At 35.7% G+C, this 27,776-nt stretch overlaps 3 protein-coding genes across 6 annotated transcripts; 1 reads left to right on the forward strand and 2 right to left on the reverse strand.

The window, feature by feature from the left end:
• Positions 1-3,538: 3,538 nt before the first annotated feature.
• LOC104886736 (uncharacterized) lies at positions 3,539-4,387 on the reverse strand. Its single transcript, XM_010671223.1, has one exon. The coding sequence runs from the start codon at positions 4,385-4,387 to the stop codon at positions 3,539-3,541; it is 849 nt and encodes a 282-aa protein (XP_010669525.1).
• A 3,673-nt stretch (positions 4,388-8,060) lies between these two features.
• On the forward strand, positions 8,061-12,146 carry LOC104886668 (hypothetical protein). 4 transcript variants are annotated; one of them, XM_010671135.4, is made up of 4 exons: positions 8,061-8,222; positions 9,697-10,775; positions 11,517-11,568; positions 11,726-12,146. In XM_010671135.4, exons 2-3 carry the CDS (start codon positions 9,793-9,795, stop codon positions 11,551-11,553), a joined length of 1,020 nt encoding a protein of 339 aa, XP_010669437.1. In that variant the 5' UTR covers positions 8,061-8,222; positions 9,697-9,792; the 3' UTR covers positions 11,554-11,568; positions 11,726-12,146. The 4 variants fall into 4 exon arrangements, with proteins under 4 accessions (XP_010669437.1, XP_010669439.1, XP_010669440.1 ...); XM_010671137.4 differs by having other exon boundaries at positions 11,517-11,553; XM_010671138.3 differs by having other exon boundaries at positions 8,062-8,222; positions 9,817-10,775.
• Positions 12,147-17,896: 5,750 nt separating this feature from the next.
• LOC104886735 (uncharacterized) lies at positions 17,897-18,739 on the reverse strand. Its single transcript, XM_010671222.1, has one exon. The coding sequence runs from the start codon at positions 18,737-18,739 to the stop codon at positions 17,897-17,899; it is 843 nt and encodes a 280-aa protein (XP_010669524.1).
• Between the last annotated feature and the right edge of the window lie 9,037 nt (positions 18,740-27,776).

The raw sequence follows: 27,776 nt of genomic DNA on the forward strand, positions 1-27,776 counted from the left end.
ACTATTCAAAATAGTAAAAGATTCCAACTAGGAACATCAATAAGGAATGGAGGGAGAATAATAATTGATCGGAAATTAATACTCCGTCTATGTTTTTTTAATTTCCTCACTTGGAATCTTGACACTATTCACATTTGGAAAAAAAACTTCTAAATTTTTCGTAATATATAAGGTCAAACATAATCATGTGGGGTTTTGTTGGTTCTTTTCAATGAATTGGCAAACGCGCATAGTCAAAAACAGGAAAACTAAAGAAACAATGTGGGGAGGGAGAGGTGGTAGCTCAGTGAAGTACTACCCCGAATTTCAGGGCTTTGTCCATGGTCAAATCCTCATCCCAACAATATGTTGTAGCATTTACGTCTAGGTTGTTTAGCATTGTACCCAACATTTGAGGTGGCCTGCCCTGCAGGCTAGTAGCCTAACAGAGGTTAGTTTTCGAACTAATTGTCTTTCTTAATAAAAAAAACATAAAGAAATAGTGTAGGGTTACTATGAAGAGATCAGATTTAATTATCAAATAATCATTTGTAAAATCAAATATATATTTTCGATAAACTACTATTGCTGTATGTATATATTGTCAAAGGACCAACTCAACCAAAAGCTTAAGTTGATGGTTGGGGCCCCAGGAATAGATTTATACTCTATCACGCCCCCTCACGCAAGAGCCCTTTGGGCTTGAAGTGTGGATGCAGCACAGGTCTCCCTCAAACCCGGCGTTAAATATTCCACTTAGCAATGGAGGGGGTGATGAGATTCGAACCCGTGACCTTTATGTCACACTGGCTCTTGATACCATGTCAAAGGACCAACTCAACCAAAAGCTTAAGCTGATGGTTGGGGCCCCAGGAATAGATTTATACTCTATCATATATATATATGAAGTTGAAAAGTGAAGTTGTATCTTATCAGTTTCACAAATGAATCTACTATGAATTATAACCATCAATTGATTCTAGAATATCTAAGTTACAAGTTTATGAATTCATCAATGAAATCCTAAACATTATTAAAATGATTGCTTCTAACAATATGAAACTTGTAGCTAATTTCCTTATTACTCTATTCTGTGCTTAAAGCGAGTGATGTGTTTGTCATATTTAATTTATGATCCTATGTATATATGATAGTTAAAGACTATTTGTGTTTTTACACAAAATTCCTAAGCTAAGTCAAATTAAAATAGACTATATTACAAATTAGTGAAACTCAATCACACTTTTGAGCGGGGTCGTAAGAGAATGTGCAAATTGGCGTGTAACATATGGCCTCTCATCTTAGATAACCAATATATTATGAAGTTCTTTATGTGTTTTAGTCACATTATCCTGAACTTAATACTTCAGATGCTTTATTTTATAAAAAAAATTGATCATAGTTATATAGAATATATATGAAAAAATATATTCTATAAATTTGTGTATAATAATTTTACTTTTAAGGCTAGTCTTTATAACCGGTTGAAAAAAAAGATTTATCAACAACCTACTAGTAGGAAGTATCATATAATGTACTCATGGATGCATCATTTAAGCATAGAAAAAAATTACATTTGTTTAGGGGAGACGAGTCTTATATACACGTGATGTGTGCGAATGTAGATTTAAAGCAAGATTGTATTATTTTATCTAACAAACTCAAATAAAAAGTAAGAAAAATTGTTCATATAATTCCAATAAAGAAAAACTTGACATCTCTTCTATTTAGAAACATTACATAATCACGTGCATATGTAGTGGATTTATTGATCAAATAATTTGTACATCTTTTTTTAAAATTCATGTGATTTAATTACTATGTAAGTATAAGGTATTATAGTCTTTTTCAATGGACACCAAACATCTCAAGATTTGGTGTATAAAATACAGTTAGGGTGGGGGTCTATGGAACAAGGATAAGGGTGTAGACATGACGAGAGATAATGATTGTGTTGGAAGAGAGGTCATAACATCTATACCCTCGGTGACTAGCCGAAAAACCCAAGAAAACGCAAGGAATAGAGCGAGAGGGGAGAGTTTGTGAGGAGCAAAGGAGGTTAGATTGGAATAGCATCAGCAATAGAGACTCGAAGATGGTCATAGGAAGGGATTTAGTGGAAAAGAGCTTCGGTAGGAGTATGATGTGGAGAGTTTGAGTAGGCAAGATATGGAGTAAGTAAGTGGCCATATCTAAAGCATGAACCAAAAAGGAGACGGGAAGGTTTGCATGAATAAGAAGAGTGTGAAACATGTTTTTTAGGGTGTGAATTGGGTGTTCAGCTTTACCATTTTGAGAAGAAGTGTATGGACAAGAAAAGCGGAAACTCATTCCATGGAATGGGACAATATCAAATTCCCGCCCGTTATCACATTGGAAAGCCTTAATTTCTTTTTCAAATTGGGTGTGGACATAATTTCGAAATTTCGATAAGGAGAAGACTTGTGATTTATGTTGAAGAGGAAAAACCCAAGTGTGTATAGTCATTAAGCAAGCACACATAATAGCGATGTTCATAATTGCTCTTAACAGGAAAAGTTCATAATTCAGCATGAACAATATCAAAAGCATCAATAATATTATTTAATAATTTATTAAAAGGAGGTCTGACTTGCTTTCCTAAAGGACAAGACAGACATGAAGCATAATCCAACTGTTTATTACAAGAAATATAACTTTGAGACCTAAGTAAGCTAAAAACCGGATCAACGGGATGACCAAAGCGATTGTGCCATGTGGATGGAGAGACAACGGAGAAAGTAACATCAGGATGAACAACGGAAGGTGGAGAGGAGGAGAAAGGATAGAGGTCCCCAACGCCATTCCATCTCGTAAGAATATTCCCCATATGATGGTCCTTCACAAAAAAAAACCAAAAGGGTCAAACTTAATGGAGACATGATTATCACTAGCAAATTTTTGGACAGAGAAGAAGTTAGTGATAATATTAGGAGTATAAAGAACATTTTCAAGGGTGAAGGGTGGATGGGGAGGTGGTATATTGGTAGTGCCAATGCCTTTAACTGGAATACGTGAAACATAAGTACATAACCAACCAATATAAATTGAGAATTACTCCTATCAAACAAGTTGGGAAGTGTACCTGAATTTTTGGTGAGATGAGAGGATGCACCGATATCCATATACCACTAGTCATCGGGCTGCTACAAAGTCATAATGTCGAAAGCCTATCCAAGGTCAGTCAATTGCATGAGTTGTCCATACTCAGATGTTTGGGACGAAAAAGCTTGTTGGGGGAAAGGCCCATGCGGGCTTGGACCAAGAAGACCAGAGGAAGGACGTCGAGGCCCTGGAGTGAATTGGGCAGGATACTGGCATGGTGCAGTAGCCCAGTCGGTTGTACAGTCCACTGTTGCTGAACATGGGCCCATTGAGGCTACTACTGGGTTAGAAACCACTGGGCTTGGGCAGGTCTAGTGAGTTGTTACCGCTGGTTTGTAGGAGTAAAGGAGGATGCATGATTGGAGTGAAGCCCACCACGTCCTCCACATTTTCCCTCACGTCAATTCCCACGACCCCTACTACCTTACCTGCCACCTTAGTGATTGCCGCCACCGCGAGGATGGGTTGCCGGTGGTTGTCCTGGTGGAGCAGTGGTGGTGGAAGAGGCGGTAACAAGGGTTGTATCTATGTGTTCCTCTTGTTTCGTGCGCCGAGTTTCTTCAAGGAGAAGTTGAGATCGGGCATGGTTGAAGGTAGGGAGGGGATTTGCCTGTTGTATCATGGTGGCTAGGCTGTCATATTCACCCTTAGGTAAGCCATCAACTAATTGAAGAACCATCTTATTTTTCGAGATCGAGTTATCCACATTGGCTAGTTGATTCGCAAGTAATTTCAATTGCTGGCAGTATTCTGAGATATTACTAAACTGATCCAACCTAGTGTTATTAAATTGCTCCTCCAGATACACCGCAAGAGTATGTTTATTGTCATAGAAAATTTCTTCTAGACCTGGCCAAAGTTCATGAGCGGTAGCGTCGGATTTCATGATGATTTGAGAGAGATCTTTGGAGATGGTACCATAGATCCATTGGTCGACAATAGCATCAAGCCGAAGCCATGTAGGTTCATCAATGGTAGAATGGCGAGGGGCAGGAGCATTACTATGATCCCGGACATTGTAGGCACATACATGTATCCGAAAGAATTCAACCCATGTTGCATAATGGTTGTCCTCTTGATCAAGAATTAGGGGAATAACGTTTTTTATATTACTTACAGCAAATGTTGGGTAAAAGGAAGGTGGTGGAGTAGGGTGGGGCTCATCGTAGACGGAAGGAGGAGGTTGGGGCTCATCGTAGATTGAAGGATCAGCAGCATCAGACGTGGTGAGGGATGAGGCGTGCAAGATATGTCCGAGGAAAAAATAAGGAGGTTGTGATACCATGTAGAATTGTCTAATTCTACATTCATATATATATATATATATATATATATATATATATATATATAAAGAAATCCACTCGAACCCGCATTTCGTTTGGTTTGGAGAGGTGTAATGGAAATAGTACGGGATGGAGCTCGAGCAAAAAGTATTGAGCTATTTCTCAAGGGAGAAGGGTCTAGGGTTAGTGTCAATTAATAAGTTGGAACAACTTCGTAAGTATATCTTTGATAGAGAAATCGAAAGGATCAAAATAAAACAAGTTTCAAATCCCAAAGGAAAATCATTTGTTGGAATTGATAAAACCTTTTCGATAAAATGAAAATTCTATATATCGTCGGGAATCCGACGTTCGTATGATTCTATTCTTTGATAAAAAGAAATAACAAAAAAGGCATGTTGCTGCCATTTTTGAAAGGATTAAAAATCAACGAAGTAATGTCTAAACCCAATGATTCAAAAAAAAAAGATAAAGATTTCCGGAACAAGGAAATACCCTTTTAATTGTTAATTGTCGCAACAATTGGATTTGGATCAAATCAGAAAATCGATTCTAAATGAGACAAAAGGGTATTTGAGACCGCTCAATAAATGAAATGCCAAAGGATTTTCTTTTGAGCTATTTGAGAGTTATTCAACTTGAGTTATGAGTATACAAATGATTTTTTTTTAGGAAATAAAGAAATGAAAAGAACTTAATTCTTAGTCTACCTCATTTTTAGATTTTATGGACTTATTTGATTGGTCAGTATAATTTAGATATACCTAACTTTGAATCATTTTTCATGATCCGTACGAGGATAAAACCTCCTATACGTTTCCAGGGGGGGTATTGTTGATCGAATCTATCCCAATGAGCCGTCTATCGAATCGTTGCAATTGATGTTCGGTCCCGAAGAGAGGGAAGAGATTTGCAGAAAGTGGGTTTTTATGATCCGATAAAAAATCAAACTTATTTAAATGTTCCTGCCATTTTAGATTTTATTGAAAAAGGTGCTCAACCTACAGAAACTGTCTATGATATTTTAAAGAGGGCAGAGGTTTTTAAAGAATTTCGACTTAATCAAACGAAGTTCAATTAATGAAATAAAAAACAAAGAGAATGCGGTTCTAGTTTGATAGAACTTTTTTTTCCTTTTCTATTCCTGTAGATTTTTTATGTAGTGCCAATCCAACACAAAAATTTCTTATATATTTAACTTTTCTTACTTGAATGTCAAAATCGATATTGTATATATGTATTTCTCTTTATAATATTAGAATATTCTATTCGAATAATTCTATTAATATTAAAGAAAATTTAAATATTAAAAAAGAAATTCAATTTTTTTTTTAATATTCATATATATATCACACGAATACAACCCTAATCTTAGTAGGGAAACTATATGATGATATCTATCTTTACAAGATTATACAAATAATATTTATTTGTATTGTAGCTTGTTTTCATTTTTAAGTAGCTTCTAGGATAGGGCTACGCTCTAAGTAATTATATTTTTTATTTATTGATATTTACTTTGAAATAATAACACCAAATATGACTTGGTTTAGTGGTGCTGACGTTAGTACATAAATTTGAAGTCATGGGATCAAATCTTCTACAATGCATTTTCCAATTTTTTTTTATCGTATGTAAATTACACGGAGGAAAACACCCTAAGGGAGAGCGCCGGTGGTACCGTTCCTTGTTTAGGAACGTCTTTTAATATATTAACTAGTTATTAGGCCCGAGCTATGCTCCGGGTAAGAAAAATTTTCATTTATTAATATTGTATTTTGATATGATAACACTAAATACAACTTGGTCTAGTGGTTAAAACTTTAGTACATGAACTTGAGGTCATGGGATCAAAACCTATACTATGCAATTTCTAATTTTTTTTTATTGTACATGGATTACATGAACTAAAACTCCCTAGGGAGAGCGCCACGTGGCACCGTTCCTCGTTTGCGCACGCCTTTTAATATATTAACTAGTTATTAGGCCCGGGCTACGCCCCGAGTAAGAAAAAATTTCATTTATTAATATAATACTTTATGATAATAACACTAAATACAACTTAGCCTAGTGGTTAAGACTATAGTATATGTACTTAAGGTATTGGGATCAAACCTTATACTATGCAATTCTAAATTTTTTTATTGACATGGATTACATGAACTAAATCTCCCTAAGGAGAGCGCCATGTGGCACAGTTTCTTGTTTATGCACGTCTTTTAATATATTTGTATAGATATAGATTAATAGTTATTAGGTTCGGGCTATGCCCCAGATAAGGAAAATTGCATTTATTAACATTGAGACATTAAAACGATAACACTAAATACCAGCTGATCTAGTGATTAAGACTTTAGTATTTGAACATGATGTCACGGGATCAACGACTATACTATCATTAGGGAGAGCATCACGTGACACCGTTCCTTGATTATGAACGCTTGTAAGAGATCGCCTACTTTTAAATTAAAACTAGTTATTAGGCCCGGACTATGCCCCCAGTAATAAAAAACTTTCATTTATTAATATAATACTTTATGATAATAACACTAAATACAACTTAGCCTAGTGGTTAAAACTTTAGTATACGTACTTGAGGTCTTAGGATCAAAACCTATACTATGCAATTTCTTAATCTTTTTTTTATTGATTACATGAACTAAAAACTCCCTAGGGAGAGCCCCACGTGGCACAGTTTCTTGTTTTCGCACGCCTTTTAATATATTTGTATAGATTAGGCAATGGTAAGCCCAATATTAAAAAGAAAATTAGCCCGATAGTGACTACGTTAATTTCTTTTGGTCGATAGTTTAATTCATTTAGTGACTAAAGTCTACTTTTACATTAAAACTAGTGAGTGTCCGGGGAGATGCTCCGAGTTGTTACTTTTCGTAACTTTTTTTTTCAAGTTAGGACAAATTGACGTATTGACATGATAAGTAATTGTATGATTTTTGAAAAATAATCCCTTTAAAATTTGGGGATGAAAGCAATAACTTAACTTTCTACATGGAATTGAAGTTAAGAGTTTATGTCTATAATAGTCTTGTTGTTATCATAAAAATGTTAGCTATCTAACTACTTGTGATCTTTTAATGAGATATATTAATAAGACCTTATGATATTTTATTTTGAAATACTAAACAACAGTGTTATGTTGGATTAATAGTTAAGCTTTCACTTTTCATTTCAAAGTTCGCGTGATCGATTCCTTGTAATTACACATTATTATTTTTTAAAGTGAGGGTTTGACTTGAAGTATTGAATTAGAGCCTAGAGGAGAGTGCCACGTAGCACACAAACTTTTTATGAACGTCTTTTAATATATTAGTATAGATTAGACCCGTCTCTTTTAATAATTTTTGTATCCCAATGGATTAATTAGCTAACTCAATTTTTTTTTTTTGGGATACTAACCCAATGCTGATTTTTTTTGGATAACAACCCAATGCTGAAATTTTCAAATTCTAAGGAGATCGAACAAAGTTGAAAATCCCAAAAAAGATTCCAAAGAAAAATTCACCCATCCATCACCCAAAATAACCAATAGTAATGTTAAAATCCACACGTGTCAAACTAATAGTGTAGTAGAAGGTCATTTTAGTAATAAACCATTACCAACCCTTTTTATTTCCTTTTTTTTCCTAAGGCCTGTTTGGCTACATCCTTTCATTTCTCCTCACCATTCCTTAAAAGAGAGTAAAAGAATTTAAGAGAGATAAAAAGCAGATGAGAGAGAAAAGAGAGTTTACCTACTACTCTTAAAACAGCAGAGCTGACTTCTTCAATCTACACAACTGCCAAAAACCCTGATGTCTTCTTCATGCTTCAATAAAGGTTTCATCTTTTCAATTTTCATTTCTTTTTCTTTTTACCTTTTTTTTTTACAATCTGCCCATTTGATTCTGGTTGTTAAATTCTTCAGTTATGCATTTTTACTCAATTTTAATTGCTTTACTTTTCTGGGTTTGAAATTTTATTTTCTTGTTATTAGTTTTATTGGTATGTGATAGTTATTGGACTTTTTTATGATAGAATTGATTTGTGGGTTTTTTTTTTTGTGTTCAATTTGATGATCTACTTTAGTCATTTGTGTCAGTATTTGTCTGTTTTGTGTTTGGAATTTGGATTATGCTCAATAGAATTAAAATTAATAGAACTGAAGAATTTTGCATTTTTGCTGATTGATTAATGGGAATATTTTTTGGGAATTGAAAGAAGTATGGAATTTAGATCGCTGTGTTTCATATATATTGAATTTTCTTTTTTTTTTTGGGGGGGGGGTGATTATACTATGTTTTTGTCCTGCAAGATTGCAAACTTATTGAGTATGTGTGAATGTCTATCATCTTTGTCCAGTTATGTTTTCTTTAAGGTTTTTGTTTAGTTGATATCACACTACTTCAGGATTCTATAATGATAACTATTTATTATTCATGGACCCACTTCTTTGTAGACGTTGGAAGGGCCAAGGGAAATTGGTGTCTTTTGCAACAATTGATTGTGAACAGTGATATGTGGAAGTGAAATGAAAATCTGCCTGTTGAAATTTGACTGCACCCTTAGCAAACAAAGGGTACTGATGGTTTACGTAGTTAGGGGGTAAGTGCGTAAGGCTGCATACATCTGAACCTTTCTCCCGACTTCTGCTGTTGGTGGGAGCTATAATGGGTTGTTATAGTTGTTGTGTAGTAGCAAACGGGTTTTATCCTCAGGTTACGTTTGGAAAAGTAGTTATTTGCACGATTATTGCTTCTCTTTGTGATTGTTTGAGCGAAGTACACACCAATGGTTAGTTTTAGTGCAACATATCAACTTTGCAAAGGTTCTATGATGTAAGGGGTGTCATTGTGAAATCCGAAATGGCCAAATCATATTAAGTTTTTGTAGTTGTAACTATTTAGCAGACAAGTTTCACCATCGTATTAAATTTGGTAAGTAGCCATTTGCATCAGCATCCAGAATCCATTACGTCCTCTTTCTAATATCCTGTAGTTGAAGTGAATATAAGGCCTTAGTTGACGAGTGCAATCGAGCAAGTATTAAGTGGACTTTGATGTACTTGGTACTGTATTGTGCTTCAAATAAATACTATAGAGATGAATGTGACCATTTTCTAGCATTGCTGTTATTCTTTGTGTAATGTCTCGTATCATAGTTGAGAGTGCAATAAAGCAAGTATTTTCTAGCATTGCTGTTCACTTGGCTTTTTGGAGCCTAAATGGTGTTCACCTTTTCTTTCTTTTTTTGTCTATCTTTCCTGTGGCAGAATTTCTTTATAGCTTGTGATAGATAGTGTGGCTTTATGCAGATGAGGCACCACAGATCAAACTGTTACGTGAATTAATCGTTGACTAGCATTCTGTGAAGGATTTGGTTGAATTCGTGGCATGTAATTGAAAGATTTATGCGATATTGTTTAAGTTTTCAGCGTAGCATGTTCATGGCCTTTCAATGTTTTTATAAAAGAGGGCCTCAACGGAGCACTGGTGGAGGTGAAGATGTTAAACCACAGTTGAAGTCTTCTGAAATAGTGGAAGTTCAGTTGATTACAAATTGGGATAACATAACTTGTCCGATATGTTTGGATCATCCTCATAACAGTGTGTTGCTTCAATGTTCATCTTATGAAAAAGGGTGTCGTTCTTTCGTTTGTGACACCAACCACTTGCATTCAAACTGCTTAGAACGTTTTAAAACTGCATTTGGGGTACCTTCAGAGCCAAATTCACTTTCAACATCATATGCAGTGGCAAGTGAGAACTCAGGGTCAGTGGTTCCTGAAAGCAACTGTAAGCCAACTTGTCCATTATGCAGGGGAGAAGTGAATGGTTGGGTTGTAATCGAGAAGGCCCGAGAATATCTGGATTCAAAAAGACGTTATTGTGAAGAGGAGCGATGTTCATTTGTTGGTACATATTTGGAGCTTCAAAAACATGCGCAAGAAGAACATCCTAATTCTCGCCCATCAAAGATTGATCCCGCACGTCAGCTTGACTGGGAGAATTTCCAGCAGTCATCAGAAATGGTGGATGTTCTTAGTACCATTCATTCAGAAGTTCCGCGTGGAGTTGTTCTAGGCGATTATGTGATTGAATATGGTGACGATGATACAGCTGATGAGTTTGAAGACTTCCCCGGTGATGAAGGAAATTGGTGGACATCCTGTATATTGTATCAGGTATTTGATAATCTCCGCAATAGTAGAAATAGGAGGAGGTCAAGAACCACTGAGACAAGAAGAGGAAGTCGTCGCTCCAGCAATGATACATCGAATTCAGATGATGGCTCTGTGACATCCATAGAATTTCCAGACTATAGAGGAGATGAGACTGATGATGAATTTGTGAACTCCAGAGGCCCTGCGAGAAGTAACCTTAGTCACCGGAGGTTCGTACATCTAGTGCCTATTACTTCTTGCTGGAACTTCTAATTTTTTTATGTGGCTTTCGCTTAGTTTGTTCTCATCCCCAAAATTTTAGGACTTGCATGCATTTTCAAGGGTTTCTACTTGCTAGTTGCTTGACTTTCTTCTATGTTTGGCTATATCGAATTGGACATATGTAACATTCAAGAGAGGGTGATATGCATGATAAATCAATTTCTCAATGTTTGCTTCTGCATCTCTTAAGTAGTTCTCATGCATGTGAATGCTACCTCATACACAAATTTGTATGTGTAAGTAGAGACCATACACATTGCTTAACAATGGTTTGTAGAAGAGTTTAAAAGAAAATACAGAGATAGCTATTAAATATATCAGCATTATAAGAGATGGACGTTGAGCTACTCTTGAGCCTTGATAGAGTCATAAAGTTACATAGATGTAAGTTTCTTGTTAGGGTTCTACATATTACGTCGAGGTTGTTTAAGATTTTGTCAACTCCATATATTGGCCTCACAAACTTGGTCAGTTAAAGCGTCAAATTTTCCATATTTTTATGTTTCTTCCTGGTTGAGGTGATTTTAGTTGATCTACATTAAGTCCTGATATGTTCTTTATTGACGCATGCATGTTTTGAGAGGTTTGACTTGTTCATTGGTGCAACACAAGTAAACAATGGATGTGCATATTTTATTTGCATCTTTTGTTGAATTCCTCCAAAATCTAAACTGCTGGATTCTCTGCAGTTCCCGAAGAAGACGCTCCCGCTTCTATGACCATTAGGTGCATAACTTGTTGGTACTTCTTTTTCATGCTCTTTATTCTGGATTATATCTTTGGTTCATAGTACATTTTTATACCCCACACCCCAAGAAAAGATGTGAAGTAGTTCGATTGCCTTCTGAAAGTCATACAAGCTAATTAAATAAACCCTTCAATTTTGTGCTTTGAATAGATGCTGAGGAAGAAAGAATAGTACCCAGGATGTGAGCTGCAGCATCCCATCTTCCGCTGCAATCACAATATGTACGTCGACCTTCGTAATATGCTCTCCTAGTTAGATATGAAATCCCTAGATGTGAATGGGTTTTAGATCTAGAAATTTATTTCATTGATTAGCCTCCTTTTTTCTTCTGTCGCGCTGAATGGAAATTCAGAGATTGAAAATTTCTGGGTTTTGTTTGCCTTTTGTAAGAAACTTTGGTTTAATGTGCTTGTACATATTTCATGGTAAATACTAGATTTGTAGTTGTTTTTTTGTATTAGTTTCTTGCAATGATAATCTCAAGTGCTTGAGAAGAGCAACTTCCCCATCAATGATGGGTGTTTCTTTGATCTGCTATTATAAAATGAAAAGTTGATGTTTTTTGGTCTTACATCTTTTTGCCTTTCATCATGTAGTTGCACCTCATGTTAATCATAATTTGGCTACCATAAAGAGCATATTCTATAATTGCTTGCATTATTGAGTTTTCCTATCTTTTCATTCGTGTGGAATATATTGTCTTGTTGCTTAAGAGTTTATCTTTTTTCAGCAAAGTGGGATTCTTTTGGACCATAACTTTGAGTTGGTCAACTGGAAGAATTCTAAAACAATGCATTGTATGAGGAGATTTATGTGCTAATGTTTGTTTTCGGGTCTTGATCATAACCATTTTTTTTTTTTTTTTGATAATTTAGTTCATTTCATTAAAACTCAAAATAGAGTTAAAGGCATACAATGAAGTGTCAAGATTACAATATCTTGAAAGACAAATACATGAAAATGCCAATCAAAACGCTTCAAACACAACAAATACCCTATAACAATATCACCACTACAAACCAGATTGAATTTTCCACCAAAGACAACCAAATCGTGTACAATGCTCAAATGAAACTTATTATAAAGGTCATTTTACTCTTTAATACATTGTCTTTATTTGACCTACAATCCTAAAACATCAGTACGTATATTCATCTGAGAACTAGTTATTAGGTTTGGGCTATGTCCCAAAAAATTTATTTATTAATATAATACTTTATAATAATAACATTAAATACAACTTAGCCTGGTTAGAACTTTAGTATATGTACTTGAGGTCTTTGGGATCAAACCCTATACTATGTAATTTCTTAATTTTTTTTTATTGTACATGGATTACATGAGCTAAAACTCCTTAAGGAGAGCGCCACACAGATATTTAGGATCTAATCTTACGTGGTTGTTTTTGTTGACTTATATTTTTCAAAATATTTGTATGGGAATAGGTGTTGGTGCATGAGATTAAGGAGCATTTGATGTCATTATTAAAATTGGAAGGGTTGCTTGTTGCTTGTGCTTGATAGGAAACTAGGAAAGTGATCATTTCAATTCTTTTATGCCGATTTGATTATGACACTTGACACCCCCAGCTGCCTACCATGCTTTTTATCACTTATCTTTTTGATTTATAGTTGCTCCTTTTTCCCTGAAATAATTGTGTCACATCACCTTGTATATGATGGTTACATGTTGTCACTTGTCACCATTTGTTTTTTAAATTAGTTTTTATACTCAAGCTTTGTTGTAGTAATTATATCGTTTATTTATTAATATTTTACTTTAAAATAATAACATTAAGTATCATTTTGATATAGTAATTAAAACTTTAGTATATATACTTGTGATCACATGATTGAATATTATACAATGCATTTTCTATTTTTTTATTGCATATTAATTACATGGAGTTAAACACTCTAAGGAAAAGCGTCACGTCTATACGTGACATCGTTCTTTTATTTAGGAACGTCTTTTAATATATCAGTATAGTATTACGGTTATGACGTTATGTAGATGATCATGTAGTGCTTTAAAATGTGTCTTTTTTTTTTGACGGGCTTTAAAATGTGTCTTTCAAGGGGTTGTATGACATTCGCTTAAACCTTAAATTTTGGATCAATTAGTCATTTGTCAATTAATTTCTTTGGGATAAGAATATAATCATCTCACTAGACAAACCAAGTTAGAAAGTTGACCTATTATTTTTCGAACAAATGATATATATTTGAGATAAGAGATGGGTAAAAATTGTCTAAATTATTTTTTTTTTGACATCAAGTTAATTTGCATTAATTAAAATTGAAAGTACAACCTAATTCTAGTACATCAACATAGATGACAAAGCAAATGAAGCTAGAAGAGCTTCATTTGCTCGTACATACCCTACGAAAGAAAAACAAACTATTACATAACAACTTAGCCTAATCTCGAGCAAAGCGATGTGGATGGGGGACAAAGGTCTTGATGAAACAGACCTAAAATGAGAGAGAACCTGTTGAAAGGCAGCACAAAACCGATCTTCAAAAGGAGATTGCCGCAACGCAGCTAGTAACTTCGAAAGTGCACTAACCACAAAATCCCAAGGTCCTTGAACAGAAACACCTTCCTGAGATTCCACTGATGAAAGTAACCAAGAAATCACCTCCTATGGTGAATTCTGACCCTTAAACAAGGGTAACCAGAGTTTAGTCTCGCAAGACTGAAACTCGAAATGTGTGGAGGACATAACTTGCTCCAAATTAAATTGGAGGGCCTCCCACAAGATGCATTTTTGAGGTGTGATGACGGCAAAGGTCATCACGGTAAAAGTAGGCGACTTATAAAGAAGAAAATCACCCAATCGACGGATTCGAAAAGCCGTCTTTGCAATCACAACCTAGAAGATCTAACCACAACAGGAATCAAAAGATCACCACCTCTCATCTTACCCAATACTACAACCCCTAGATAATCATAACTAGATCTGAATAATCCTAAATTAAAACTTAGAAAAAGAACAGAAGCAAGCAACGCAAAACAAAACCACAACCAGTACATGATAGAAGGATACCACACCAAAACCAGCACCATACAAACTGCAGAATCTTCACGGCCGACGACGGAGTCCTGAGCGAGCCAACAAACCGACACCTGAACACTAGAGGGGAACGGGAAGGGGACACTAATACTAAAGCTCAAAACAGAGCAGGGGTATGGGGAGGGGAACCTAAAACTAACACTGTGACAACGAACAGGGGGTCGGGGAAGGGAAAAACTAAACCTAACTTCACGCACTAAAAAACAGGGGTATGGGGAGGGGGAACTAACCCTAAAACTAGGACAACGCAGGGGACTCACGGCACACAAGGAAACTAGATGACACTGTGATGGGCAATCCGACACAGACTCGACGACAGGGACGGGGGAGGGAGGCGATGAGGATAACTCGGGGAGAGAGAGGGAGGCGATGAGGACAACTCGGGGAGAGGGAGGGAAGGACGACTGGAAACAGGGGTTGTAGGAGGCTAAAAACTGACGGGAAGGGGACCGACGACGGAGGGGTACACGCCGGAAGACGGACGGACTGAAGCTACGGAGGAAGACGGGGCGGGGGGAGTAAAACAACGAAAGGAAAAACCAAACTAACCTAGAAACTGAAGAAAACGACAAGCTAACCTTCGGAAAGGATGGCAGCAGGCTCGCCGGCGGCTAAGAGTGCGGCGCGGTGTTCCGACCGGCCACCGGCGAGCCTGTGCGGGCGGTGTAGTTTTGGAGTTTTTAGGGTTAGGGTTTTGGGTGAGTCTAGAGAGAGAGAGCGGCGCGATTTTGAGTTAGTTAAGGTTTTTACCAAAATTGTCTAAATTAAGCATGCATGCATGCATATGTATACATGATAAAGGAAAATCAAACCCTTGTGACTCTATGTACACTCAGAACATTTACATTGAATCTTATGTGTATGCTTAAAATTGTGTCTCATTATAAAAATCCGATTATCCTCACTAGAAAGCTCTCCAGCAAAACAATAGCACCCAAATCTTCTCCATCAGATATCGAAGGAGAAATAAATGTGTAAACATGCCGGGTAGATTACACTTTTCTAAGCAAAAGTGATGATACTATTATAAACCAAAGCCACATAACATGCTCTTTGGTTTTGGCGCTTCATCACATAACCATGACAGCCTGACAGGTAGTTTGAGTGATACCAATGTGGCAATGTGGGACTTTTCGTTAACATTGACACACATTCAATTGTGTATATGGAGCTCAAATTATACATAACCATGACAGGTAGTATTATTTATAGATAAATAAAATTGTCCAAATTAAATATAACAAAGTGGGTCTTTATTTATAGAGCTCGAAAAAATAGAGCTATTGATATTTTTTTTCACTTTGTATTTTTTAAAATAAAACCGTTGGAAATTTTACAACAATTACTATATTCTAAAACCAAATCAGAAAGTAACACTTGACATCACTCATCCCACAATCTTATCATTTATTTTATTCACCCCATGCAAAATTTTCATCACCATCAGCCCATGATCTTATCTTCATTCATTGTTAAAGAGATCTTTTTTAAAATTACATGTTTGATCTTATTTCTTGATCATTGATAAGTGTGCTCTAACAATTTCTTGAAGTAGGCAAATTTATATTCCATTTTTATATGAAACCATCAAAAAAAAAAAAAAAAATGGCAAATTTTACACTTTTTTCTCAGAAACAGGCTACTAGCCTACTACCAAGGATGTCTTGGCCTAATGGTTAAGATTGAGGTGTTGTGTACGATAGGTCACAGGTTCGAATCCCCCCTTCCCTTCTTTGTACTTTGTACCGCCTTTGTGGCTCTCATGGATAAAAAAAAACAGGCTACTAGCCTACTACTATCATTCCAACTTAACAAATAAACGAAGGGAAATTCTACATGGTGGCCTCGTACTTTCGGTTTTTCTACTTGGTGACAGGCCAAAAAATATTTTATATCAAATGACCTCCTATTTTGGCTAATTATACTTCATGGCTTTAATTCACTTAAACCTAACTAAACCATCATTTAAGTGAATTTACTAATCTATCCCTCTAGTTAATTATAATTTTAATAAATACCCTCCCATTCTCGATTAAAAACCTGCTTCCCTTTTCCTTCTCTGTTCTTCTCCTCTTCTCCCTCTCACTCCTAGGGTTCCATGTTAACACAAGTAAAACGCAGGAACAACCCCCAAGAAGAGAGTAGCATCTTGACACAAGCACTGTAATCAAGTTTTCGGCTCTCCGACGAACATATCGGCATTGACCACAATCCAGACAGTTGAGAATTTTGGCAGTTCAATTGAACAATCTTAGTAAAAAACACATCTCTAAAAGTGAAATGTAAAGTTTCCTACAGATTGAGTTCAGCACATATTCGGGCATTCAAAGTCATTTAAACCTCTATTTTGGATAACAGATGAAGAAAAGTTCTGCAACAGTTTCTATCAATGAAAATTTTGGCAACTTTAATAGCTCAAGCTCAATAATATTGTAATTATATATGTTAGATTTTGCAAAAATCGCCAAACATTACACTAATCAATGACATGTACCTCTACTCCATATATACCAAAATAATGCAGATAAATTTTGATTCACATCAAAAAGTTTCAGTAGTAAATTCTCCTTAGAAGAAAAAGTAACCCAACTTCCACGGATCTACTCAAACACATAATTAAGAACGCCAAAGAACGCCACACCAAACATTAATAACAGGAGAATACAAAGAGGAGAATTGTCTCATATGGCCTCCAACTGGTGCTTCCAAGACAAAGAAAGCTTAGAGATCCGACATGGAAGAACAACACTGTGCAGTGCCATAAGATAGTTATCATAGAAATTACGTACATAAGCGTAAATGGGTTCGAGAGCTAGAACGCAAATCGCTTTAAGAGTTTGAGAGTGATTCCTACATGCATATGTACACAACATTATATAGACATGATCTGGAATATTTCAATTTGATTGGAATTCATTCATAACTTTGCGAGGATGGTGATTCATTTTGTTTTGCAACACTAAGATAATCGGTCCAAGTTCTCTTTGTTAGTGATGATTTGATTTGATTCATTTTTTTAAGAGAAGAGGAATGGGAGTTTTGAATTAATTAGGGTAATTAACTAAGGGGTTAGGTTAGTAAATTTACTTTAAGTGATGGATTAACTAGGTTTTAAGTGAATTAAGGCCACTAAGTATAATAAACCAAAGTAGGAGGTTACTTGGTATAAAAAAATTTTTTGCCTGCCACCAAGTAGAAAAACCCAAAGTAGGAGGCCACCATGTAGAATTTCCCATAAACGAATTCTATTCAAGTTGTTTAGTCCAATCAAAGGATGCCCATTCCTTTGCAAATTCAGAAACAGCTTCTTTCTGGGTCTCAATGGACTCATACCTTGGGCGACGGTACATATTTTCGTCTTGAGATTGTAACATTCCCCTAATAACATTGACACCAAAGCTACTCTTAAACTGTGTTTCATCATCAATTACATGTACAAATCCCCTATCAACCCCAAATTCTACATGAAAGTAGGGAAAATTCTTGGGAATTGAAGAGCGCAATCCCTTGTGACTACTAGTAGTAGTAGTAACAATCAATTTCTTTGCATTGTGCTGACTCCACTCATCTTCTGCCTCATCAATTGCCTTCTTAAAATAAAGTGGTGCTTCTTTAGCAAGGTATTTGGGTAAAGGAATGCACTCGATTGTGCAATGACGACGTTGCTGTGCCAAACAAAGCACTGTTTCTAAAAAGATTACTTCTTTTTCTTGCTTTGCAAACATCATAATAAGACACTTCTTGAAGTTCCGGATTTCTTCCCAAACATAATCATCTACCATTCTTGTTGCTGATTCATGCTGCAATGTAAGGATGCAACAATGGCTAGGGACAACGGGCTCGAATCGAGGTAGCATCAAGTATGTCAAATTTGCTATAGCTATAACAAGATGTTTAGGTCTATTAGTGTTCTCAAAACAGTATACGCATTGATCTTGCTGCGTAATGATGCGATTTCCCATATTTTGCCTAGCATGTGATGTGAGCTCATGATCTGCACTTCTCTTCTTGCGTTTCTTCGATGGTGTTCTATCAAAGTCATATTCATCATTGGCCTGAGAAGAGGTACTATATAGTTTGTTCTTCATTATAGGATTTGGAACTTCGAGATGTAAGGAACGGATGATATTATGTAAAAATATAAGTAGGGCTAACACAATATATATAGTACAAGATCTATTTCAAAACCTACAAGGAATAGGAAACCCAACATATATACAACTGTCTTTGGAAGTTATCCAAACTATCCATAATTATCTTAACATACCAACAAGCAAAGTGATCTATATATATCAATCCCAAAATAATTTCCTCAAGCTCACGTTTTTAAAACAAACTAGTTTGTAGGCTCGATCGCTCGAGCTATGCTCCGAGTACTTGTGATTTTCATTATTAATATTTAATTTATTTTAAAATGATATCACAAATATTATTTGTTTTAGTGATTAAGACTTTAGTATATAAACTTGAAGTCATGAGATCAAATCCTATACAATGCTTATATAATAATAATAAATAATAAATAAATAAAAAATGGAATATTGGCTGAGTTCTTGCTAGTTATTTCTATGTTACTAATAACCTTTCGCAAGTTTATATATATATATATATATATATAAGCCAAGGGAGGAGGTGTGGTGTCCTCTTTTGAAGTAACTAAAATACCCTCTAATCATTCAAGTTTTTCTTTTTATAAAAAATTGAAAAATGATAATCAATGAAACTTGCCATATGAGTCGGTCAAAAATGGAAAATGCAATACCATTAATAACTTGGCAAACAAGATTGACACAATTAATTCACGAAATCAATTAGAATCTTCAACCAAAAAAAGTTAGCAACATATCGTGACAACATAATATTTCATATTTACAAATTAAAGTTCAAACAATATGGTTTATTAACATCTATAATTGTTAAAGAACTATAATAAAGTCGTTGAAAAGAAAATTATTAAATCATCTACCAAATTTTAAAGTGATGGTATTGAACAGTTAAACATCATTCACCTTTAATTTAAAAAGATAATAACATCAATAAAAGAACCTCAATAATTTACATCACTATCAAAATAATTTTAGATAAAAAAAAACATGTCCATTTATATATAACTGCATAAGATTGTCGACGCACGCATCGCGTGCATATGCAACTAGTATATATATGGCATGCTGCCACATGTACTCTCTCTCCTCCACACAATCAAATGATCTGAGACATTAAACTAGAGCTGATCATTTTGGCCCGACTCACTTTTTTGGGCGAGTTTTGGGCAGAATTCTTTGACTCGCGGTCGGACTCGCCCCGAATTTTTTTTGCTTTGGGCAAGCCAAAAATGTATTTTTAGTTTTTTTTTGTGCGGCCCGATTTTGGCCCGAAAAGCCTGCTCATTTTGGCCCGAAAATAGCGGGTTTTGGGCACAAAATTTTGTCCCGGCCCGGCCCGACCAATGGGCGATTTTTTTAAGCATGATCAGCTCTTTATTAAACCATAAAAATGTGTGTTTCAAGACTCAAATACAGGAGCTCTTATTTGTTATGCTAACGCACTAACCAACTAAACACTACTTGGCTCTCTAACAACTACCCAACTTTAGAGGTAATCATTTCCCGGACTAGTTCGAGTCGAGTCATCATTAAGAAAAAAAATTGTTCATTGGTCGGGTCGGGCCAAAATTCTGGACAATTTTTTGTGTCCAAAGCTCGCTATTCGGGCCAAAAATAGCGGACTTTTCAAGTCAAAATCGGGTAGGGTTGAAATTCAAACTAAAAAGTCATTATCGACTTATCCAAAACCAAAAAAATCGGGATAAATTCAAAATCGGACCAAAAAATTCTGCCCAAGCTCGGAAAAAATCGAGTCGAATCAGACCGGGTGTATTTGCTCAGCTCTACCCAACTTCTACCATGCCAAACACTTACTTAATATTCTGACCGAGTAAAAACACTAAGGGCCCGTTTGGTTAGTATTATTTTGGGCTTGGAAACGGATTGAATAAGCCCATTCCATTCTTATATGTTTGGTTGGGTTGTCATCTTTTTCACTCCCTTACTTGCCCAAATCTGATTCTCTATTTTAAACCCTCCTTTCACTAGAGAAAACAAATTAGCTACCTTCCTCAAATCCTTCACTCCCCTCTCTCTCCTCTCTTTGCCTCTCTTTCTCCTCTATTTTCTTCAAATTGCAGGAATTTTTCAAAGTTTCTGTTGAAATTCTTCAAAATTATTGCGAAACTTTCCAAATCTGCTGCGAAATTCTCATGCAAACTCAACACAAATACAACAAGATTTAAGTTGTGCTATGATTGACCCAGCAGCTTTTTAATTTGCTGCGAAACTCTTCAATTTGCTGTGAAATCCTTCAAATTGTTCCTAAATTCTTCAATTTGTTGCGAAATTCTTCAAATTTGTTGCGTAACTTTTCAAATCTGCACTTTATAGCACCTTTTGGTTTGTTGATCTTGATTGAATTTCTTACAATTTTTCAGAATTTAAAACAACGTTTTAAGAATTTTACTGAAAATTTTCGTTGAAATTTTTTTTTTTTTTACAATTTCTCTGAATTTAATATAATGTTTGAGTTTTTTTTAATGAAATTATTTAAGATTACAATTTTTTCATATTCTTTTTTTTGATTTTATAATAAAAGTAAAGATAAAAAATGTGAATCCATTCATAAGGTGAACCAAACAATGAGTAAAGGAATTTCTATAAGAATGATTCCATTTTGGAGTTAAAACAAACAAATGTCAAAGGTAACATATTCCATTACCATTCCACCCCTAATATCCATTCCATTCCGTTTCTATTTTTTAGGTTGAACCAAACGATCCCTAAAGTTATCACCCAACAACCCCTTAGGTAGAGATGGCCAACAGTGCGGGCCAATCCAACCCATCCAACCCAGCCCACCTCGTGGGCCGTGTGGGTTGGGCTCGCAAAAAGCCCGGTCCAGCCCACCTCGAACCGTGAAATTGGTGGGTGGGTCGTGGGCCAGATTTCTTGAGCCCAGCCCACTAAAGCCCGCTACTAAAATCGCCCAGCCCGGACCACGAAACCGGTCTAGCCCAACCCACGAACCGGACCAGTCCAGTCCAACTTATTATTGAACCAAATTGTGTATATTTTAATCAAATTGTATATATTATAATTCAATCAAATTTTAAAATAATGAAATTATTCATCTATTTTAATAATTGTATATATTTTTGTTCATTTTAAAGATTTTATATAACAATAATGAATAATTTTAATAATTAAATAATTTTGAAAACATAATCTCATGTCGGCCCGCCAGCCCGGTCCAACCAACTAGATGCACGAACCGCCAGAACCGCTTCTCGAACAGTGGAAACCGCTAACAGACCGGTGTTGGCCAAGATTTTTAAGCCCACGAACCAGCCCACCCAACCCATGAATTTCACGGTCCGGTCGTGGGCCATGAAATCTCAGCCCAGCCCGCTACGGATCACGGTGCGGCCCACCCAGCCCGCACCAGTGGCCATCACTACCCTTAGGTAACATGAGTAGGAAAAGACTAACTCATATAAGTATATAACTCAACATGAAGACTATATCCTATCCTTTGTGAACCGAGACATAGTTCAATGAGTTTGTCTTATAAGAGACCGCCTATTTTTAAATTAAAATTAGACAATGGTAAGTCCAATATTAAAAAGAGAATTAGCCGAATAGTGACTAGGTTAATTTATTTTGGTGACTAGTTCAATCCATTTAGTTACTAGGTCTACTTTTATATTGAAATTAGACCATCTCTTTTACTTCCTCCGTCCCATAATATAGTGCTTGCATTCCTTTTTGGGTGTCCCAAAATGTTGTGCCTATTTTTCTTTTTATCAATTTGTTTGGACTAAATTATCCTTCATTCCTACATAAAACTTTCCAAAATACCCCTATCTTTCTTTTAAAATATGGGGCCCTATTTATTATTTTACACCATTCTAAGAAATATTTATTGCTCTTTCATTTTATTTTAAAGGAAAAAGAAGAAAAAAACTAGTTCCAAGACAAAAGTACCCAATAAAAAGATTTACTTAAATATACTCCCTCTGTGCTCTGTCCCATAATATAGTGCTTGCATTCCTCTTTGGGTGTCCCAAAATTTTAGTGCCTATTTCTTTTTTATCAATTTGTTTGGATTGAAGTATCCTTCATTTCTACATAAAACTTTCCAAAATACCCCTACTTTCTTTTAAAATATGTGCCCCTATTATATTGTTTTACACCATTCCAAGGTATATTTATTGCTCTTTCATTTTATTTAAAGGAAAAAGAAGAAAAAAACTAGTTCCAAGACAAAAATGCACAATAAACATTTACTTAAATATATATTTTTGTGAAATCCTAAAACTCTTTCCATTTTCCTTAATTCTTGTGAAAAATGAGAAATGAGCACTATATTATGTGACGGAGGGAGTATGTTTTTGTGAAATCCTAAAACTCCTTCCATTTTCCTTAATTCTTGCGAAAAATGAGAAGTGAGCACTATATTATAGGACGGACAGAGTAATAATTTTTGTAGCCGAAAAACACTACTCTATCACGCCAAGGGAGAATTTTTCAAAAGGCCTATCATCAAAGTCTGGACATCCAAAAACTCCCATAAAAATAAGCCCATGGTTGAGAGATAATAATCTTATCAAAAGGCATTGGGCCTTGCAAAATCAAAGTACAAAACCTATTAATATTTAACAACATAAATGGTTGTGTAGTAATTGCTATAAATGAAACAACGGGGAAAGTAGGATATTTAATAATTTAATTATGCATACGATGTGTGCGAAAATATGTAAAAAGTTATTTTTTTTAGGGATGTAGAAAATTAAATTAATTGTTAATTATATATAAGAAATTAGAGATTTTTGAATTGTTGACAGTTTTCTTTTTGTATTGTTTTTCTATTATCTTTTTTTACTTTTTTAATTAATAGATAGTTCCCTTATCTATTTTTACTTTTTTTATTTTTTAATTAATGTAAGTAGTTACTTCCTTTTTTTCTTTTTCTTTTTCTATTTTTTGGTGTCCTACCCCTCTTGACATATAGAATAGAGATATAAATTTCTTCTATTAAAAATGTTATACTATTGGGCTTTTAAGTTATTTTGGTTTTGATTAATTACATTGATTCCAATCCTAAAAATACATTATACTCCATCCGTCTCAAAATATAATTCATGTTTCTATTTTGGGACTTCGAAAATTTTGGCCATATACTCTCACTAATATATATAAAAAAACATACTCATGAAAGATCTTATTAGATTTGTCTCGATGTGTACATTCACAATATCAGCTTTTTATATTATTTACTAATACGAAATAGAAGATAACGTAGATCAAAGGTACGTCTTGAAGACTATGCAAATAGAAACAAAAACTATATTTTAGAACGAGGGAGTATTTTATTTGGCCAATCAAAGAAATAGTCATCCAACCTGTGTGGGTGTAAAAGGAAAGAAAAGCGGTTCCACAACAATTCTAACATTAGGATTTGCAAAAAAACCTAAAAAGGAGAAAGATGGATAAAAAAGATGGTTCTCAGGCCGTTTCAATCAATATGGAGGCCCTTTGTTAAAAATAAAAATTAGGCTCTTTTCTTTTTTAAAAAAATACGACAATAATTTTTCTACAAACATATTAGACATAAATACATAATACTCCAAAATGTTAAAAAAAAATCACCTCCTTTCCACTCCCTCTTATTTTCCCCTTCATGTGTTCTCTCTCTGCAAAAACAGTAACCTTATTAACAAGCGATTTTTAAGCCAAAAATTAGAATGAAAAGGATATTAAAAATGAAACACAGTAATATCTCTATTATATAAGCCAAGGGAGGAGGTGTGGTGTCCCCATTTGAAATGACTAGAATACCCTCTAATAAATTAAAATAACATTTTTTTTTTCTAATAAATTTAAAAACAAGAATCAATGCAACTTGCCATATGAAATAAGTCAAAAATGGAATATGCAATCACCATTAATAACTTGACTTGATTGACATAATCAATTTACGAAATTAATTAGAATCTTCCATTAAAAAAAGTCAGTGATATATCTTGACAACATAATACTTCGTATTTACAAAGTTCAAACAATATGGTTTTTTTTTTTTTTGATAATTTGGCACCTGGTATGATATTTATTAATAGGCCATAATGAAGACCCAAAAGAGTACAAGTCCAGGCCAGATTTAGCCATAAGAGTCAAACAGGGATGGAACTAGTCCATTACAATTGTGAGAGCAGAATACTACTTATACGTAAGAAAACATTCACATCCATTGGAAGAAGTTGAAGCCATGCTAAGAATTCTGCATCCCTTACTAAACCTTGCTTAGCCAAAGAGTCCGCCACGACATTGGAGCTTCGCCCTTTATGGATAATGGAGATATTTAGCCATTGCCTTCTTGCATTTCGTATGAAGTTGAGTTGGAAATTCAAATTCCAAGGCCCTCCCAATTCAGCATTGCACCATTCGACCGCATTGAAAGAATCAGACTCTATTATCAGGGTGGAGTTTCGAAGATGATCATAGGACATGGAAATTTGAGTAGCCCTGAAAATCGCTAAGACCTCTGCAGAGTTGATTTCTATTGGTGGGATAGGGCTGGAGAACAAGCATAAAAAATGACCATGGTTGTTGCGTAGAACCCCGCCTATGGCTGACATTGCTTGAGTTGAGCTCACCGAAGCGTCTACATTCCATTTATAGCTATTGGAAGGAGGCGGAGCCCAATTCTTTTCACATGGTGCTGCCGTAATGATTGTCGAGGCATGAGGTTCTGCCCATGAGAGAGAATGAGGGTTCCTTATTATCTCATCACAAGAGTAGGGGAATGGCGTCCCCCATCCTTTGATCCACCAACTGAGTCTAGTTAGAATAAGATCCTGCACTTGGGTAAGGGAGCATGAGATGTTGTGAAAAATGCGGGAGTTCCGTTCTTTCCAGATAGACCAAATAATGATTGAGAACATTGCTCTCCAAACCTTTTTGAAGAAAGGAGAAGGCCCAAAAGAGCCCCATTGATCAAAAGCCTCCCCAATAGTGGATGGGAACACCCACTGCAGATTCCATAATTCAAGCCACCACCACCATATTTTTTTTGTGAAGGTACAATGCAGAAGTAGGTGATCTACATTTTCTCGCGACTCTTGACATAGGATACATGAGGTCTCATCTGGGGAAATAATTCCCATACTCGCTAGCTTTACCTTGGTATTGATTTTACCAAGAATAGCTAGCCATGTAAAGATCTCTACCCGGGGAGGAATGAGTCCCTTCCATAGTTTTCCCCAATCAGCTATGTGAGGGAGGGGCGCGGATGAAGTTTTTGCGAGTTCCCAACTAAGGGATTTGACTGTGAAAATTCCAGCTTTTGAGGGAGTCCATACATATGAATCTTCATCCATGGTAGAGAGAGTTACCGAGTCAAGGAGAGGCTGAAGATCATTCCATTCGTCCAGATCTCTAGGCCTTAATGGTCGGCCCCAGGACAGATGCCATTCCCATCTCGATTCGATCCATAAACCACAATCTTGTACCGTGGCATATGGGTTGGATGATAATAAGAAGAGGCGAGGGAAAACAATCTTTAGGGGGGAGTTACCAAGCCAGATATCGAACCAAAACAAAGTCTTGAAACCGTTCCCTACTCGTCTGATAATATTGGAGGCTAGCATTGTGCGAGTAGCAGGATTTTTGACAATGGTCGCACAAATTTTCTTCCAAGGCCCCCCATTCAAAGGGACATTAAGGTTATAGTGAGAGAAATGAGGGTAATATTTGTATTTTTCACTGATTACCTTACTCCAGAGAGCTTCGGGTTCATGAAGTAGTCGCCAAATCCACTTAAATAGCAAAGAGAGGTTGCGGTGGTGTAAATTACCACAACCAAGTCCCCCCATCTTCTTTGGGAGTTCTAATAGATTCCATGCCGCGAGAGCCATATATGAGGATTTTTCACCCCCACACCATAAAAACTGTCGTTGCAACTTGTTTATTTTGTCAATTACCCCCTTAGGAACGGGAAAAAGCGACATGAAATACACAGGTAGGCTTGAGATTGAGGCTTTGATGAGAGTCAATCTCCCCGCTAAAGATAATAAACTACCTTTCCAGGTTGCCAATTTTTTTTCAATTCGTGAGATTATAGGAGACCAAAGAGAGATGTTTGAGGAATTACCACCCATAGGGAGACCTAGATAAGAAAAAGGTAATCCACCCACCTTGCACATAAGATAATCGGCCGCCGTTTGTAACCATGAGCTGTCAATGTTGATACCATGAAGGGAACTTTTATGGAAGTTTACTTTCAAACCCGAGGCCAATTCAAAAAGAATGAGAGTATTTTTAATGTTCCCAAGAAACTCCATATTTGGAGGACAAAATAGCACTGTGTCATCCGCATACTGTAGGTGCGTCAAGATTGTCCCTCCTTTTGATACTTCTAGGCCCTCCCACAAGCCTAGATGCGTGGCTTTTTGAAAGACCAAACTTAGCGCCTCCACGACTAAGTTGAAAAGAAAAGGGGATAGTGGGTCTCCTTGTCGTAAGCCCCTGTGAAGCTTAAAAGGAATGGTGGGTGATCCGTTTATTAAGATTGATGCAGCAGCACTTTTAACACAAGATAGTATCCATGATCTCCACTGAATCGGAAAGTTCATTTGCTCCAATGTCCATTCTAGAAAGCTCCATGCCACACTATCAAACTGTAACACCCCAAAACTTTGATTCTAAAACTTTATAAAATATTCTCTTTCCATTAAAATATCTGACCAAACCTTTAGGGTGTTACCGCCGCATCTATTGTTCAAAATAAATGCAAGGCTAATTATTAGAAATAAAAATTTAACTTACAAACCAAAGTATCAAAATAAACCAAACTAAGTTGTCTAATTTAAACCAAACCAAAACTAAACAATCTCAAATGACAGTACTGTAATGTTTATTAAACTAGGTGAACTTAAAAACTATAGGTTCACTCATTCCTGCAACGTAATCCCTTTCACCAACCTGCACAATATAAATAGGAAGAGAACAAAGGAAAACAAAAATACAAAAATTAGCGAAAGCTAAGTAATTACAACTCCATCCCGTAAAATAATAA

This window comes from Beta vulgaris, chromosome 2 (genome assembly GCF_026745355.1).
Source record: "Beta vulgaris subsp. vulgaris cultivar EL10 chromosome 2, EL10.2, whole genome shotgun sequence".
In the NCBI taxonomy this organism is placed as follows: domain Eukaryota; kingdom Viridiplantae; phylum Streptophyta; class Magnoliopsida; order Caryophyllales; family Amaranthaceae; genus Beta; species Beta vulgaris.

Excerpts from the sequence above, each read along its gene's own strand:
- LOC104886736 (XM_010671223.1), bottom strand. The coding sequence starts at position 4,387 with ATGGTATCACAACCTCCTTATTTTTTCCTCGGACATATCTTGCACGCC.
- LOC104886668 (XM_010671135.4), top strand. The coding sequence starts at position 9,793 with ATGCGATATTGTTTAAGTTTTCAGCGTAGCATGTTCATGGCCTTTCAA. Across the intron at positions 10,776-11,516 it reads AGTAACCTTAGTCACCGGAG|TTCCCGAAGAAGACGCTCCC; the intron begins GTTCGTACATCT and ends GATTCTCTGCAG.
- LOC104886735 (XM_010671222.1), bottom strand. The coding sequence starts at position 18,739 with ATGAAGAACAAACTATATAGTACCTCTTCTCAGGCCAATGATGAATAT.